General features: G+C 38.6%; 1 protein-coding gene and 1 long non-coding RNA gene across 3 annotated transcripts in view; both read right to left on the bottom strand.

Moving 5' to 3' along the window:
• Positions 1–1,009: 1,009 nt before the first annotated feature.
• Positions 1,010–16,950, bottom strand: part of LOC311595336 — a 60,005-nt gene continuing 44,064 nt past the window's right edge. For both annotated transcript variants that reach the window (XR_014778404.1, XR_014778405.1), the window contains exons 2-4: positions 12,027–12,074; positions 2,437–2,817; positions 1,010–2,165 (exon numbers count right to left, since the gene is read on the bottom strand). This is a non-coding gene — a long non-coding RNA (uncharacterized lncRNA). The remainder of the gene's footprint in view (positions 2,166–2,436; positions 2,818–12,026; positions 12,075–16,950) is intronic.
• Positions 15,471–16,400, bottom strand: LOC311591927 (olfactory receptor 10J5; the record flags this gene model as incomplete). Its single annotated transcript, XM_084771762.1, has 1 exon — positions 15,471–16,400. The coding sequence occupies one exon, from the start codon at positions 16,398–16,400 to the stop codon at positions 15,471–15,473; it is 930 nt and encodes a 309-aa protein (XP_084627888.1).

Raw genomic sequence — 16,950 nt, forward strand, 5'->3', positions numbered from 1 at the left:
CCACATTCACTGCCTGATGAATGTCATGTAGTCCTTAGGGGGGAATCAGGTTCAGTTTCCTTTCTCCTGGCAAAACTTGTTCAGCAATCACCTGGGGATTCCTGGAAATACCCTACCCTATGCTAATGAGACTTTAGCTTTCAACAAATGGCCTTTAACCATACCTTGAGTTCTTCCCCCACCCATAGGATAACTAAGTACTATCCTCTCCCTCTTATAGGGCTGTGCTATTTCATGTAAATGAAGTATCCCTGAAATCCCTAGCCCCAGTAAATCAAACACATTCACCCTCATAACCCCTCAAACTGCCCCCAAGTTTGTAAGTCCCTGATACCACATGAAATAAGCAATGCTACTATCAGCTTTTCACCATGACCCTCTGAGATCCCTCATTTATTATTCTGAGGAAAGAAGGGCTCGCCTCCTCCGTGAAGAATCCCAATGAATCGCTGGGCTTGCCTGGCAATCAGGAAACCACATAGCTTCCGGACCCAGGGCTTGGCTGCTGACCAGGCAACCATAGCTGCTTTGGCCATTGCTGAAGCCCGCCCTGCTGCCTTGAGCTCAATGCTGACCTGCCAGAGAAACAGCCAGCAAACCTGTATCCACCAGACTTATGCTCCATCTATGAACCGACCAGGCATGGGCTTTTAATTAAGCCATTAATACAGTGGCTTAGCCAAAGGGCTGTAACACTTCAGTATCATCACGGGCTTTGAAATGCTGGGGTTTTCACTGTTCTCTGGTACCGGCAATCTCATTTAAAAGAGCTAACGGTAACACCCAATGGAAAAATCCCTTCTAACCCAAAGGTGATACTAGGAGCCTTTCCTAGCACACAGGCCTCTGCTCTGAGAGCTCTAGCTGCTCCTGGAAGAGGCAGAACCTTGATCTCAGGGGTTCCTCTGCTTCTGTTCAGACGCCAACAGCACCTGGACCATCCCCCTAGAGAAATGCACACTTCCGGTGCATCAAGCGACAGCAGCAGTGGGAATGCATGACAGCTGAATATTGCCCATTCTTTAATAGCTTGAATGTTTAAGGTTAAAACACTTCATCTAAAGCATTAACTATCACACAAAGTTTTCATATTTTGTGTTTTCACTTCCATTCAGCTCAAGATAGCTACCAATTATTACATTTTAATATTTTATTGCCTTTTATTTATCAGTCTTGCAAGGGTCTTTGTTCTTCTTCTACCATGCGGGTCCCAGGACCTAAATTCAGATAATGAGTTGTGGTGGTGGGTGCCTTTGTCTGTTGAACTTCTTTGCCAGGCCATTGTTCCAATTATTCTTTTGACTTGTCATTGACCCATGAGGTATTTAATGGTATTATTTGACATAACATTCATGGATTTTTTTTCATGTACATTTGTTATTAAATTCTATTTTAATTCTATAAAATGTTAGAAAACAATTTTGCACAGTATGATTCCTTCTAAATATATTTGTTTTAAAGTTATTTTATAATTTCTTTTATTTCTTTTACTTTTGAGATTATAAAATAATTACATAATTTCTCCCTTTAATTTTCTTCCCTTGATGCCCTCCTTTCTTAAATTCATTGTCTCATTTTCCAATAATTATTCTTGCATATATATATACACATATATATATATTCATAAATGCATAAGCACAACTTTCTCAGTGTGTAGTATTGCTTGTATGTATGCTTTAGGGACTGACCATCTAGTATTGCACAATCAGTTGGTGTGCTCCTTCTTAGGAAGATTATTATTATTGTTTGAGAATTGCAAATATGCTTATTAATGGGTTTTGATCACATTTCCCTCCCACTCTCTTTCTCCCAATTCCTTGCCTATCTTCCTTCCCAACTCCATGTGCTTGTTTTTTAGCCCACTAAGTCCGCTTCATGCTGCCTATATGTTCACGGGTGTAGGACCATCTTCTGAAGCATGCGTAGCTTCCCAAGAGTCACATCCCTGAAGAGCTGATTCTCCCTCTCACAACAGCCATCAGTTGCTGGTATCTCCTCAGCTAAGGTGGAATTTCATGAGTTCTTCCTCTAGCCACTCTAGGATTTTGGCTGGGTTTATCTGGTGAAGGTCTTGTGGATGCAGTCATAATCACTATGTACAATTGTGCTGTCCTGTCCAGCAAATAGTGTTCTTCTGTAGACATCCACTCTCTTGGTTCTTTTTGCTGTTATTGGAAAAGACATTTAAAAAAAAAATAAACAACAAAATTTTTATGGTGTCAGAAGTTGTAGTTCTGCACCTACTCATCAGTAAGGGAAGCCATATTGGTCTCCATTCACTCCGTGTGGTCCTTTATCATAACAGGAAAGGGCCATACCATAATCCTGTGCTCTTTCCAATGTTCCCATCTCAGTGAACATCTGTAGGTCTTCTCGTGGTGTCCTTGACCTTTCTGGCTCCCTCTATCCTTCCTCCCACTCTTCCACAGCACTCACCAAGCTCAGCACATTGCTTGGCCATGACTCTGCATCTTTTTCCATCAGTTGCCAGATAAAATAGAGCATCACTAATAATGACAGGGGTTGGCTCTTTCCCATGGTGTGGGTCTCAGGCTGGGCCAGTTGACGATTTGCCATTCCCTCCATCTCTGTTCCATCTTTACCCATACACTTCTTGTAGACAAGACACCTTCCTGGTTCCTTCTTCCAAGATGATCATTGAGTCTTAAGAAAGGGGATACGATACAGATATTGTATTTAAAGATGAGCACTCCAAAGTTTCTTATTCTCTGAATGTTGTCCAATTCTGGGTCACTGTCTTAATCATCCTCTACCACAAAAAGAGCCATCTGCATGAGGGTAGAGAGATGCACTAACCTATGGGTATAAAGATAAATAATTAAGAGTCAGTTTAGCTCATTTGGCAGATTCTACTGTAAGGCCCATGACTAGTCACTCCATAGTTGTGGGTCCCAGCTAAATATTCAGGCATGAGTTCCATCTTGTAAAATAGGCCCAAAATCCAATCAGTAGCATCAAGGCAATTATTATAGTTCTCAGGGTTCACAGTTGGGTAAGACCTGTTGTATACCCTGTATATCTCTCCCTGGTAGTATACATAGAACCCTCTAGCACTTTGAAAGCTAACTAGTAGGGATGAACATATCAGTTCTAGACTATAACCAGAGCACCAGAAGTGGCCATTTGGGGGTAGGAGTCTGTGGACACCCCCACATACACACACCAGCAAAAAACAAAAACAAAAACAAAACAAAACAAAAACCTAGAAAAACCCGTAACTTCCAGGAGGCTTTTTATTGATAATCTGTGTTATTGATAATCTGTGTTATCTGAGAGAGGTACTGCTCTCCTACATTTTAGGGAAATTCCATTTAAACATCATTTGTATGTGTATATATTTTAGAAAGCTTCTGCAGTAGTTTCCATGTGGCTGTTTCAAAAATCTTTAGAGTTAGTCATTGCTCCGCCTGTTCTTTTTCTGCCTTACACTTCATCTCCCATCCCACTTCACCCTTCCTAGTCCATTACTACGCCCGCTTTTTTTTTTTTTTTAACCACTAACTTTCTATTCCCCCTTCCTGGAAATCCCCACATGATCTCCTGACCAGTGTTCTGGCTTCTACGGGTATTCCAGTCCAAACACACACTACCTAAAGAGTTGAAGTCATCATCTGCATCTTGGCTAATGTTACAAATACGTGAAGTAAATTGTGTTCTTTTGCTAGACAAGTTTCCTGTACAAGTTGGCAGAAAGTACTCTTCAGGCATTTCCTGTTTTTACTTTTTCTCTCTACTTGTTACATAGACTAGGGAGAACTATGAAGATTGTCAACATTAATTATGTTTTTCTCTCCTCGTTTTAGTTTTGCTGTGTTTCGGTGTGGTGTTTTCAGGCTCTGTTATTAGGTATTTCTGATTCAGAATACTGTTTGCTGATAAACTGCTTGTCTCCTTCGTCGCGTGAACTATCCCCTGTGTCTGACTTAACTAAAGGAAAATATGCCTCTGGTTAAATACAACAAATCTGATATTGATGTAGCCCCTATAGTATTCTTAAACATAGTATTTTTATAATATATAATGTTCCATCCTTATTTTAAACTGTTTCTCATTATATTTAAAGGATGCCTTATGTAATAAGGCATAATAGCCTTGTTTCATTTTGTCTGACAGTCTCACTATTTTATCTAGACCTAATGTAATTATTAGTACAGTTGGGCCTAATCTATCACCTTGCTATTCAGATGTATGTTCCACCTCTTCTTTGTTCCAGGTTCCCCTTTTCCTGTCATACTTGGATTAATTATGTTTTAAGATTCTATCTCATAGCCAACTTTGGCTTATTAGCTATACTTCTTTGTTCTACTTTTAAGTGGTTGCTCAGGGGCTTATAATACTCATTCTGAATGTGTCATAGCACACCTTTAGAAAGCGTTATCCCACCTCACACACAACATCAGATGAGAACAATACCCTTGCCTATTCATACTGTCACCCTTTTCTTACATTTCATTCTGCATGGCTTGTACTGCAATACATATTTTCTAAAGATTTTAAATGATGTTTCCTTTATGAATATTTCTGTCTGACAGAGAGAGAGAAAGAGACAGACAGGGAGAGAGAAAGACAGAGACAGAGAGAGCTGTGTGTTTAACTACACATTCCACAGCAGATGTGTGGACATAAATTGGCAACTTTGTGGAATCAGCTCACTTTTCACATTTTTAAAAGATTTCTTATTTATTTTTTGTATTTATGGGTGTTTTGCCTGCATGTATATCTGTAGGCTATGTGTATGTGTGCAGTATCCACAGAAGTCAGAAGGAAGCATAAAACCCTCGGAGACTGGAGTTACAGATCACTGTGAGTTGCAATGTGGGGGCTGGGAATCGAACCCAAGTCCTCCAGAAGAGTGGCTGGTGCGCTTTACCACTGAGCCATCTTTCCAGCCCCCTCTTCTTCTATCTTTACATGAGTTCTGGAGACGGAAATAATGTCATGAGGCTTGCACTGTTGGAGTGCAAGTGCTTTTGCTTGCTGAACCATCTTGACGGCCCCTTAAAATAATTTTAAAGTGTATTTGAGATTTAGACATTTCACAGTTTTTCACTTTCTTCACCCCATGTGTATATCCTCATTTCAGTGTGGTATTACTTTTTTCTCCACTTGAAGGACTTTTAGTTTTTATTGTATTTCAGGTGTGCTGACAATAAATTCTCTCACGTTGGACTTAAAATCATTAATGAGGCTTATTTTTTCTGAATATAAAATCTAAAAGCATACAGATTTTATCATTTAGTACTTTAAAGATAGTGTGGTGTTGCTTCTGACTTTCACTTTTTCAGAAAGAAGTCTGATTCTTTTCATATTTCTATGCAAATTGTTCTGGTTTAATTTCTCTTGCTGTGACAGATACCTTGGCCAAAAGAAACTTTAGGAGAGAGTTGGTTTGTTTGGCTTACAATTCCAGGTCATAGCCTATCTCTGAGATAAGTCCAGGCGAAATTGAAGGCTGGCAATGCGTAACAGTTTTCTCTGAGATAGAAACATTCCATCCTTCAGGGAAGCTCATTAAAGATGAAAGTAAACAACCCAAAATTGCATCAGGAAGTCCCTAAAACTGACCAAATCCACTAGGTCCTTCCCTGTCAGAGTAAGCAATGAGTCTCCGACTATCTGAGCTAAACTGCAAAGGCTCAGACAAGCCAATCTGCAAAGTGGACTATTGAGATTAGACCAGCTGCCTGGGAGAAACAAACCAGCTGAGTTACCTGGAAGATAATAAACCAGTTGAATCAGTTGGAAAGGACATTCTCCTATCTGTTGGGATCCCTAAATGCTGGCAGTATGCTTGATATTCTCAGCTTTGAGAACTGTCACTTGTGCTGGGATGAGCTTTGGTAATACAGCTGTGTCTGAGTCATTTCTGCTCCAATAAGTGACACCTTTCCCATATTCCTGTCACCCCAATAAAACTCACTAGTTCACCAACTTAGACTTGGGTATATCTGTTCTCTGGTCTGACATGGGCTCCCTATCTGGAGTGAGGAAGGATGTGTGTTGTTTCTCCCCAGTAAAAAGCTGTCACACAACAGCCTGCTGCTTGGTATTCCGCACATTACCCTAGAACAAAGAACTCACTTCACAGCAAAAGAAACTATGACACGAACTATTGAGGGTGCTGCCAGCTGGCTGGCTCACTATGGTTTTGAAATTCCCGAGTAAGCTTTGAGCTGTAGGAGTGAGATTGTGTTTTCCCTGAACTTCATGCGTTTCACTGAACTTCATCTTTGGGTTCTGTAGTAGGCATGTCATTGGAGGGTCTCCTTGAGGGCTCATATGGTTTCCCATGGTTGGAGATGACAATATTTAAAGGTACACCTTTTGAGAAGTGAGACCTGGTAGAAGACATGTCATTGATAGAGTGTCAACCTTGGAAGGGCTTAATGAAAGTATCATGCATCTGGATTATTTCCCACAAGAATGACTTGATATATATATATATATATATATATATATATATATATATGTGTGTGTGTGTGTGTGTGTGTGTATGTATGTATGCATGCCAGTTCCACAGCCTCCTGCACCTTGTCTCACCATCTAACTACCAACTCTTCTTCCTATTGTTTTCCTATGATTCCAAGCACCATGCTGTGACGTCACATGCCATGAAGACTTCACCAAAACCAAACAGATACTGCCTCCGTACACTTGGATCTCTAGAACTGTGAGCTAAATGAAAGTCCTTTGTTTATAAATAACCTAGTTTCAAGTTACTTTTTTGCATTACCAAAAACGGATTAATACGATAGGCTTATAGTTTGTGCGAAATTTTAAATTATGACTTCTAATATTTATTATGACTTCTAATAGTATTATCATGACATAAATATTATGACTGTAACAACCCTCTCTTATTCTTTTTGATGAGATTATTTAGATTATATTGTTTGTTTGTTTGTTTGTTCCATTAATAGTCCATTTTATTGTCTTAAGTATCTGAGTGTTTGGCTTTTGTTTTGTTTTCTGAGATAGAGTCTTACATGTAGCCAAGAATGAGTTTGAACTCCTGACTCTCCTGTCTCCTCCTCTCCCCTAGTCCTTGGATTATAGGTGTGTATCACCACACTCAGTGTACACATTATTTGGGATTGAATCCAGGGAGTGATGCATACAAAGCAATCTCTTTAAAGGAGCTGCATTCTCAACTCCAATGCATTGTTTTCAATAGCCTGTTTGGTTGTTTTTTCTCCTATTGGAATAAATTTCTGTTCATATGTCTTCAACCTCAGTGAACTTTCCTTCTACAGCTTCTAGGCTGTGGTTAATCTTATCCAGGAATTTTTCCATTGCAAATGTCTTATTTATTTTATATTTTGTTTCTTTGTCTTCCTTTCATCTTCTCATTCCATCCCCATCTTCTTCCAATCCTTTCACATATTTGAAATAGTGAATATTTTACCATTCTTGACCACTAATTCTGTCATCTCTTATCTCTTTATTTTAAATAATTTCTCTCTTGACTCTAAGTAGCATTTTTATATTTACCAGATTTTTAGTGATTACTAGAGATGTTTTATTTCATATAGACTTGTTCATATATTATTAAACAGTATTGAGCATTGTTTAACTGTAAATTTGGGGTTACTTATGGGTCACTTTGACCCTTCTTCCTTCTTTCTAAATTGTATATGGCATATCACCTGACTCAGTCTTAAGGTTGAAGGAGCCACCTTCTCATTGTATGGTCTTCCTGACATCTCAGTTGGATGTTTGGGGCTTTCGGTTAATCCTCTCTACTCTCCAGCCAAGTCTACAGTTGAGAATTTCTGTCTGTTTTACATTTCCCCATAATTGTTTTCTGACAGCTTTAAATCACCTTCCCTGATGTATATGTGTTTCAGTATTCTGTGAATGACCAGGGAGGGAGGTGCTTCTCCTAGAGCTTTTATTTTGTACAGCTTCCTTTTCTTCTTATATTTTCCTTCACAACTTGCCGTTTTCTACTGACTATTGTCCAAAAATCTGATAACAGTTGATTCATATATTTTACAATTAAAAATCTGTTTTGGAAGGAGGAAGAAATAGCATTGCTTCCTTGACCGGAGCAACAGAGCATAATTGACTTAACTTTACACCTTTCTTTGGATATTATCATTTGAATATGCTTCAACTTCAAATTTCCTTTCATCACTTACTCTGTAGAAAAATAAATAGAGCTGTGCCTTCTACAGCTGGCTAAGCATTGCACCACTAATCACTGCAGAGACATCGCCTGAGAAAGGGACTTCATTTCCTAGTTCCAGAATGATCCACACACATGACAGATTTCCTGCCATGAACTGACATCACCAGCACCAGATTCCTCCAGTACAAGCACCGACATTAGCAACCTAGAGTATGTGGCTGAAAATATCCATGGGTCACAGCATCTCTCTTTCTACAGCAGACTGCCTCCACAACACAACTTATCCCTCATAGTTTTCTGGCAAAGTCCCAAGTACAGGTTTCCAGCAAGTTCTTTTAGAGTGACAAATTGCCTTGCCTCTGCTATAGAGTGTCTTAAGGTTCCCCTTGATGTGCCTGGTCATTAGTCTACCTCCAATGGATCAGGAGGCCTCCTCGGCCATCCTTCTAGCTACTAGGTATCCATGTCCTCATTGAATGAGCAGGAACTAGGAAATTAACCATAGAGTGGGTCCTTGAACCAATTAGCAGAGAATATATCAGACCTGAAACGACATCATATTTATTACCTGACAAAAGTCAGCACAGTAGAGTAATTCATTGCCTCAGTTCATTTCCAGAATTATAACAATTTATTGACTCTGATCCTCTAGATTGACAGAAAAAAATAAGTGTTCTTGAGAGAGTATCCAACATCACTGGTTCAAGCACACATTGTAAATCTTCACCCAAACTCCCACAAAGGACTTAAACTATATACTAGGATTACTGCATCTCTGCTCTGTGGATTCTAGCCTCTTGCTTCGCACTACTACCCCATGGATTAACATACACCTTCACAACTCCACATAGTCTTCTTGGTGTTAAGACTGCACCAATTCTCTTTAAACAAAGCCTCTCACAACACAGCCACATGAATCCTAAATCTTGCAATAGCATGTTATAATGGTATAGCACTGTGCTCTCAAACTGTTGAAAAATTAAAAGGTATTTTTTTTATATAACATGGAGTTTTCTTCTAAATCTAACATCTAGTCTTCACCTCTTCCTATAAATCTAAAATAGTCATTTTCTTTCAGCTTGAGAAACTTTCTTTATTATTTATAGTAAAGCATTTATTTTCTCCCTTTCCATGCCTCTGAAAGTACTTTGCTTTCGTTTTTATGTTAATTTTTCTGAATGACCTTGCCTCTGTGAGGGTAAGCATATGAAGTCATAGGACAACTTGCATGTGTCAGTCCTCTCTACCATCTAAGTTGCAGGCACCTGAACTTGGGTAGTCCTGTTTGACAGCACATATCTTGACCTGCCAAGCCATCTCATTGGTCTGGGAATTAAATTGTAGGTTCAAATACACAAAATTTAAGTACAGGTTTTCTTTTTTCTTACTTTGGATTCACTAAGAATCTTGGATTTAAAAGTTTATATTTTCCACTAATTTAAGTAAATTTTTGTCAGCATATTTTAAATGCTTCTATGGTGAATTCTATTCTTTCTTTTTGAGAGTTCATGGGTATTAGATTTATTCTTTTTACTCAAATCACCAAGATTATACCTTTTCCACCCGTTTTTCTCTATCCTATGATTCAATAACCTTTATAGTCAAGTTTCTTGACTCTATTCTACAATGTTAACAAGTGGTTAAGTAGATTGGCAAATTCTTCATTTCACATATTTTAATTTTTAAGTCTTTATTTCTTGACTGAAACTTTATGACTGTTCACTCACTGTAGGCATATACTCCCATAAGACCTTGAACCTATATATGCCAAATGCTGTAATGCTTCTGAATACTAATATACATCACAAAAATGTTCTTCCGTACATATGACTTTCCCTTTTCTGCAGGTCACACTTTTTGTTGTTCTCAAAAGGAGCATTTTCAAATTGCATATTAAAGTTTGTTTATAAATGATAAAGTTTCTAGATTTATTAACCTAATGCATCTGTGTTCTGAGTAGACTCCATTTGAGGATGTCTCAGTTTAAGACAACACTTGTACTTGGCAAAATCATTGACTTTAACCTCCTCTCACCAATATACGCAGAAACAAAATTTACTGACCATTACATCGTTCTCTCTTCTAGTACTAGAACTTCTGTGTATAGTACTAATGACCTTATATTAAAATGAGTTACAAACAGATGGCTGCCCATTCTGAGCAATACTTACCTATCCTAGTGCCTGACTCTTAGTGTAAGGATGCTTTCTATGAAAATAGTGAGTGAAATAATCGGAACCCTTTTGATTGTAAGACATAGTTCATAAAATACTGCAAAATATATGGGACATTTATTTAAGCAAGAAATCTAATACAAACTCAGTTCAGTTCCAACTGAATATATAAAATGCCCATAACATATACTCAAAATTATATCCATGATCATAATAGACCTTGGAACAAAGCCAAGAAAGGAAGAATCAATATTGATTGAAATGAAGCTTTAACATGTGAAAAGTAAAGTGTATATATTAATCATAGTTCGTTCTCTAATTAAAAATAATGAATTGTGTGCATTTATACATATGAATAAAATTATATGCAGCATTGGCTATACGATAGGCAGATTTTTACCTAATACCTCTGTTTTAGCCTTACTCCTGCTTCTAATGGCCTGTGTTATCTTAGGAGACTAAATTACCCACAGCACTGCGTTCATCTGACCAAAACAATGAAATAGAGCAGGCATGTTTATACTACTTTACAGGAGGGCTGTGGGGATCAAATGAGTTTATGAATGTAAAGGAACTTCTCTGAACTGCAAAGAGCTGTAAAAACCGAAGAGGTGGTATTTATGGTAGACCTTCGTGGCTATGACAAAACCTGACATTGACAATTGAAAGGAGGAAGGATCTACTCCAGCTTAAGTCTTCAGTGTGTGATCAATTGGCTGTCCTGTTTTGGGGATGTAGTGAGGCACAACACTGTAGCAGGGAAGACACAGAAAACTAAAGCTGGTCATCTCATAGTGGCCAGTGAGAAAAGGGTGGACACGACAGGATATCACCCCAATGGGATGCCTCAGTGGCACAGTTCTTCCTGCTGGACCCAACACAGTACAGTTTCTATAATCTTCTCAAATAGCAATACTAGCTGGAGACCAAAGTTTCAGTATATGTGCTTGTTGGAGAGACACTTCATATCCTAACAGTATTCAATGAAATAATGCAAATAATTCACACCTTCCTGTACTGCCCATCACATCTAAGCGCCCAGTGCCAGCTCCCTGTGCACAGAAGCCAACAAATGGCCCAACACACATGTTCTGTCACACAGCAGCAGCAATACAACTGACATGGTTTTTTACACATTTTAAACATGTCTTTTTCAAAGAAAGGTCTGCATGTTCCTACTGTCTTTGATTAAATTTATTTTTCTTGCTCCTTTTTTTTTTTCTTTTCCCATGAAATTATACCCATTGATAAAATGTTTTCTTGTTCTTACTTTCAGGTGTGCGAAAGCCATTTTCTCCTCTAATGTATCACAGATTGCATTCAGAGAATGGAAAAAACATCAAGTAAAACTTTTTTCTGGAGAAGTTACAAAATCAATGCTGTGAAGATCGCATCATAGAAATTTTGAGATTCATGATAATCTTTCTATAACTTTTTTTCTGAAAGCTATATTTTTGAAATGTCTTAACTCTTGATTTTATATCTCAGGCTAAAGAGCACTTGCTTGTAAGTTTGTCAAAGTTATTTTCCTGATTAGGGTTCAAACCTATTGATCCAATGTTAGTCCCAGTTCCTTCAAAATAATGATTTTTTCTACTTTTAAGGGATTCATTGTTACAAATATGTGAAGAAGTAATAAATACTGTAAATAATTCTGCAATAGGGAAAAGCTCTTTCAAGTGCATTCCCATGTTGCTTACCTCTACTCTGCTCATTTTGTTTTCTTCTTGACTTCAGATGAGAGAAGTCTAAAAGGCAGACAGGAAAATAATAGGTTGTACTTACCAATAATCATGGCAACCCTTGAAACGACCTTATAGTAAGTGCTCACACATTCAGCTTTCTGAAGATGTATTAAGCCCCTACTTTTGCTCAGCTAAAACTCAACATGATGTTGAGCCAACAGAGAAGAATGACAATCCTGTCCTCCTAATATTTCTGGCCTTTTCAGGATGGTGTGCCACTGTTTAAACTCTTCCTCTCTCTTAATCACCCTCCCACACATCAGTTGACCCAAGTGCCACACAAATTTATTAAAATACCAGCTTTCTGTGAATTTTTTTCTGGCCTCTTAAAATAAATTTGTCCATTTCTCTTTTATACTTTTTAAGACTACCCTTGACCCAGACAACAATGCCTTACATGGGCCTTCAGCAGTTGTTTTGTACCTCTTGTCATTTTGTCTGACTTCACCCATTGAACTATGAATAACATGAAAAATAGCTCCTGCATTACTCATTATTGTAGCCCAATAGCCAGTTAATTGCTTGGCACATAGTGCTTGGAAAATATACTTGGTGTATATAAATAACATTATAGGCATTTTCTGATGAACAAAGAAGTTGAACAAAAATATGCTACAAAATGAATAGAGGTGTTTGTAATGTGCAAGGGGAGGAAAAATAAGATAAAGGAACTTGAGTATGGCAAGATATTGGAGGGATGACGATAAGAAAACACAATGAAGACATGAAAATAGTCCCACATTAGTAAGCAATGTGGGTATTGTGGATAAATTATAGGAGCCAGAAACCAATGACTCAGTGTCCCTGACTCATCCTACTGGGGGGGGGGGATCTGGGACGGCATAACCTTGCCCACCCATTTGCTGCACTCCAGACATCTCTCACAGTGAGTCAAAAAGCCGCTCAAGCATGTAAAACAACTACCTTAGTGGGTTGTTCACTTACTGGTGAATGTTGGACAAAAGGACAGGAATGGTGCCGAACACTTAAGGAATCAGTAGAGGAAGTGGTAAACCCTGAGTAAAGATTGTATTTACCTCCTGATCCCTGCATATCTCCATCTTATAAGAATATATATAATACCCACGTGAACTGAGTATGCATCAAAGGTTCCATCCTGAAAATAGTCAAAGGAAATACGGGAGCAAATAGTCTCTAAAGGTGGAAATTAAATTTTGTGTCAGATTTGTGTGCTTTATATTACTACACTCTTTCAAAATGGAGCTTCCAACTGAGTAAGACTGTCAATGAATTTCCCCCAGTGGACTGTATAGCACCATCCATTAGTGTGAGAGCTAAGCAACAGACAGGAAGCTTCCCAGTCAGTACTCACTTGATGGCCCCATGTCCTGTTACCAATGTGTGTGCTGCCTTTAGTAATAGGGTCTTGCCACCAAGTTCTAATGAACAACCAAAAGCAATGGAGCAACTTGTGTTGGTACCTCCAAGACCTCACTGGAGAAGTTTCTTTGTGCTGTGAATAATGGTTACCACAGAAACTCTCAATAAGTTTTAAGTTTAGAGAATAAGTGTCTGGGGATGGATCAACAAACAAATGGGACATCTATATCACACATTCATCACTAGGCTCAGGGACCATCACAGAAGAGCATATGGGAAGACTGTTAAGAGCCAGTGGTCAGGAAGGATCAGATCAAAACAATGGCTTTGGGACAGCTGTACTCATGAACTCATAGTGGCTGTGATTTCCTGCAAATTCTACCCCAAGTCGACATTCTTGCATGAAGTGAGAAGGGGCTCATGAGTTCCCATCCCTAACTGAGGAGCTAAGGACAGTTGATGTTTTTTGGTGGGGAAAGAGTCAGTTTTCTGCAAAGATGCGACTCCTGTTAGGTCAGCAACACTCTATAATCTAGTGGGTAGCCCCACACACAGAAGTATGTGCAAAGTACAAATTAGAAATGATTAGTTATTAAATAAAAGCACAGAAACACAAAGAAAGACATAAATTTGGTGTATAGTAAGGTGGAGATGGAGCTAGAAGGAGTTTGGAGTAGATAAGATCAAAGTAAACTATGAAAATCTCAGAGAATTAATGAAAATATTTCTATTTTATTTTTATTTTAATGAAAAAACATTCATATTTAAACATGAAATTCAGTGAATCATTTAAAAGACTTCAGAAAAGTTATGATATCTCAAGCACCCCAAAGCAATTATGAACCTCTGATATCAGATAATTATGCCATTGAACTGGCGTGATTGATACGGGTGATACATATACAGGACACTTAACATCCAGCCTTGGACCTCCTCACATGGGTATCTACAGAACAGAAAGGCTACGGGCCACCTAGAAGATGCTCAGCCCAATATCTGTGAGTCAGAATGGAAAATAAGAGCTTGGGGATATAGTAACCATGTGTGTCACAAAGTTGGTAAAATGTGGTTGTTTTCATATCTGTGTCTCTTGGAAAATTTTCCAGCTCTTTTCTGAGTAGAGATAAACAAATTCAAGTGGGAATATCTACAACACAAAAATCACCCAATCATCTTTATTTAGAATGAAAAATAATAGACTACGATCCCGCTAATTTTAATATAAATACCTGGAGAAATATAAAATATGCACAGATTGCTGCAAGAATAAAACTTAGCAACATTAAACTTGAACTCTGGAATCAGCACAGCCCATATATAAGAAAGCAACTTCAATTTCATTTTAGCTGCTATGTAAAAAATAAAAGCAAAAATTTCCATAGGTTGAAAGGAGTCATTATAAAAAATGTAACTAGAGAGAAGCTTCCTCAGTGTGTTTTCTTAACTGCTTAGTCTCTGGAAGACAAAGCATTTTGCTTTGATTGTACATGGAAAAAAATGAACTACACAGAGAAGCTGATAATATTTAAGGATTTAATGTAACTAAATAATGAAATATGGGACCCTTTTGCAAAGGTCTTTACTTTTCAATCGCTAAGAATTGAGAAAAGCCTCTCTAAAATGAGTATATTTTAACTCTTCAAAATGAAAGTCTTCTCCTTTGAGCATGAAGACGGAGATGAAAGCTGTTGTCCCTCAGCTCGTTGTGCACTGACCCCTTTCTACTGTGTTACACTTGTGTCCTCTCTACATATAGATGACTTGACTTTCTGAGAGTCTAGGTGAAGTGGAAACCAAAGGAGGTTTCCAAACCAAAACTACCCAGAATGTAAATAAGTAAGCTTAATTCAATAAAAAAAATGATTCTTGGACCTGAGATCCAAACATTAGAGCTGAAATCTTGTTTTCTGCCATCACTGAGATACTAAAAATAAAGGCATTTCCACTCTCTGACACTATTCTCTACAGACATCGTATTTGAGCAAGCATGTGGATAATGGCTTATTGGCAAATAGACATGCTGGGCTAAAGGTGTCCCGACCAAAAGTTCAAAATCTGTTAAGAGGTGTTTCTGCCCACAACTCTACATAAAGCATCTTTGACCTCTTTGTTCCTGAGACTGTAGACAACAGGGTTCAGCAAAGGAGTGATTATGGTATAGGTCACAGAGAGAAGAAGGTCTTTTTCTACTGAGCTTTCTGACTTGGGTTTAAGGTAGGCAATGGAGGCACAGCCATAATGGACAATGACCACAGTGAGATGAGAGGCACAGGTGGCAAAGGCTTTCTTCCGGCCTTCAGCTGAGGCAATTTTAAGGATGGAGGAGATGATGAGGACATAGGAGATGAGTATCACCCCGATAGGCACAAGAATCACAAATGAACTGACACCATAATTGATTATCTCATTAAGAGTGGTATCAACACAAGAAAGTTTCATTACTGGATATATGTCACAGAAAAAGTGCTCCACCACCGTGCCGCAGAAGGGCAAACTGAACATCGCTGGCACGTGGAGAACGGCCATAACCAGACCAGTGCCTAAAGAGCCACAAACCAACCAGGCACACATTCCTTTGCTCATGATGGTCGTATATCTCAGAGGCACACAAATGGCCACATAACGATCATAGCCCATTGCTGTGAGCAGGAAGCAGTTGTTGGTGGCCAAGGTGACAAAAAAGAACATTTGGGTTGCACAACCTGCCAAGGATATGGTAAGGTTGTAAAAAATCAGACTGGAAAGCATTCTCGGGACAATGACCAGTGTGTATACAGTCTCTGAACTTGCCAACATGCTCAGGAAAAAGTACATGGGCGTGTGAAGGTGGTGGTCCAGGTGCGTGATCGTCACTATGATGATGTTGCCAGCCAAAGTGAAAATGTAGATGGTTAGGAAAACCACAAAAAGGGTTGTTTGGTGCTTTCCAAAGCTAGAGAATCCCAAGAAGATGAAACTTGTCACTTCAGTGAAGTTCTTTTTCTGCATTCTGCACTACTGGGGTCTCAAAGTGATAAGAAGAGTCGTCAAGGGGAAACATCCATCAGCTATGGAACTTTAAAGTAAGCAATGATGACAGGCTGCACTGAAGGCTAAACAGACTCTCTTCCTTTGTGGCAAAGACTCTCCACATCTGGAGACTTAGTCCATGAAGAGGAAACACTGGCATGCCTTTTTGTAATGTATGTGTAGAAGCATTAACAAATCCTCCTTTGTAAGCCTTCTGAATACTTGCTCATCTCACACAGTATGGTGACATTGGAAGTGAAGGGGGTAGGATGGAGACGGCCATGCTCTGTTATCCACTGAACAAAAATTAACACCAGTAAAGGACATGTCAAGAAAATCATAAAGATAGATGTTTATGAACGAAATGATTTGGTAGTATGAAGTATTTGAGGAAGATGGACTTTGAAAAAGAAATAGTTGCTAGATTTAGTGACAAAGTCACTAGGAACCTCTTTACACAGTCCTACAGTGGAATTCTAAACGTGAAGATTTGAGTTCAGCAAGAAAATACGGGCCAGAAATATCACAT

Source organism: Acomys minous (assembly GCF_964271855.1).
Source record: "Acomys minous genome assembly, chromosome: 1".
In the NCBI taxonomy this organism is placed as follows: domain Eukaryota; kingdom Metazoa; phylum Chordata; class Mammalia; order Rodentia; family Muridae; genus Acomys; species Acomys minous.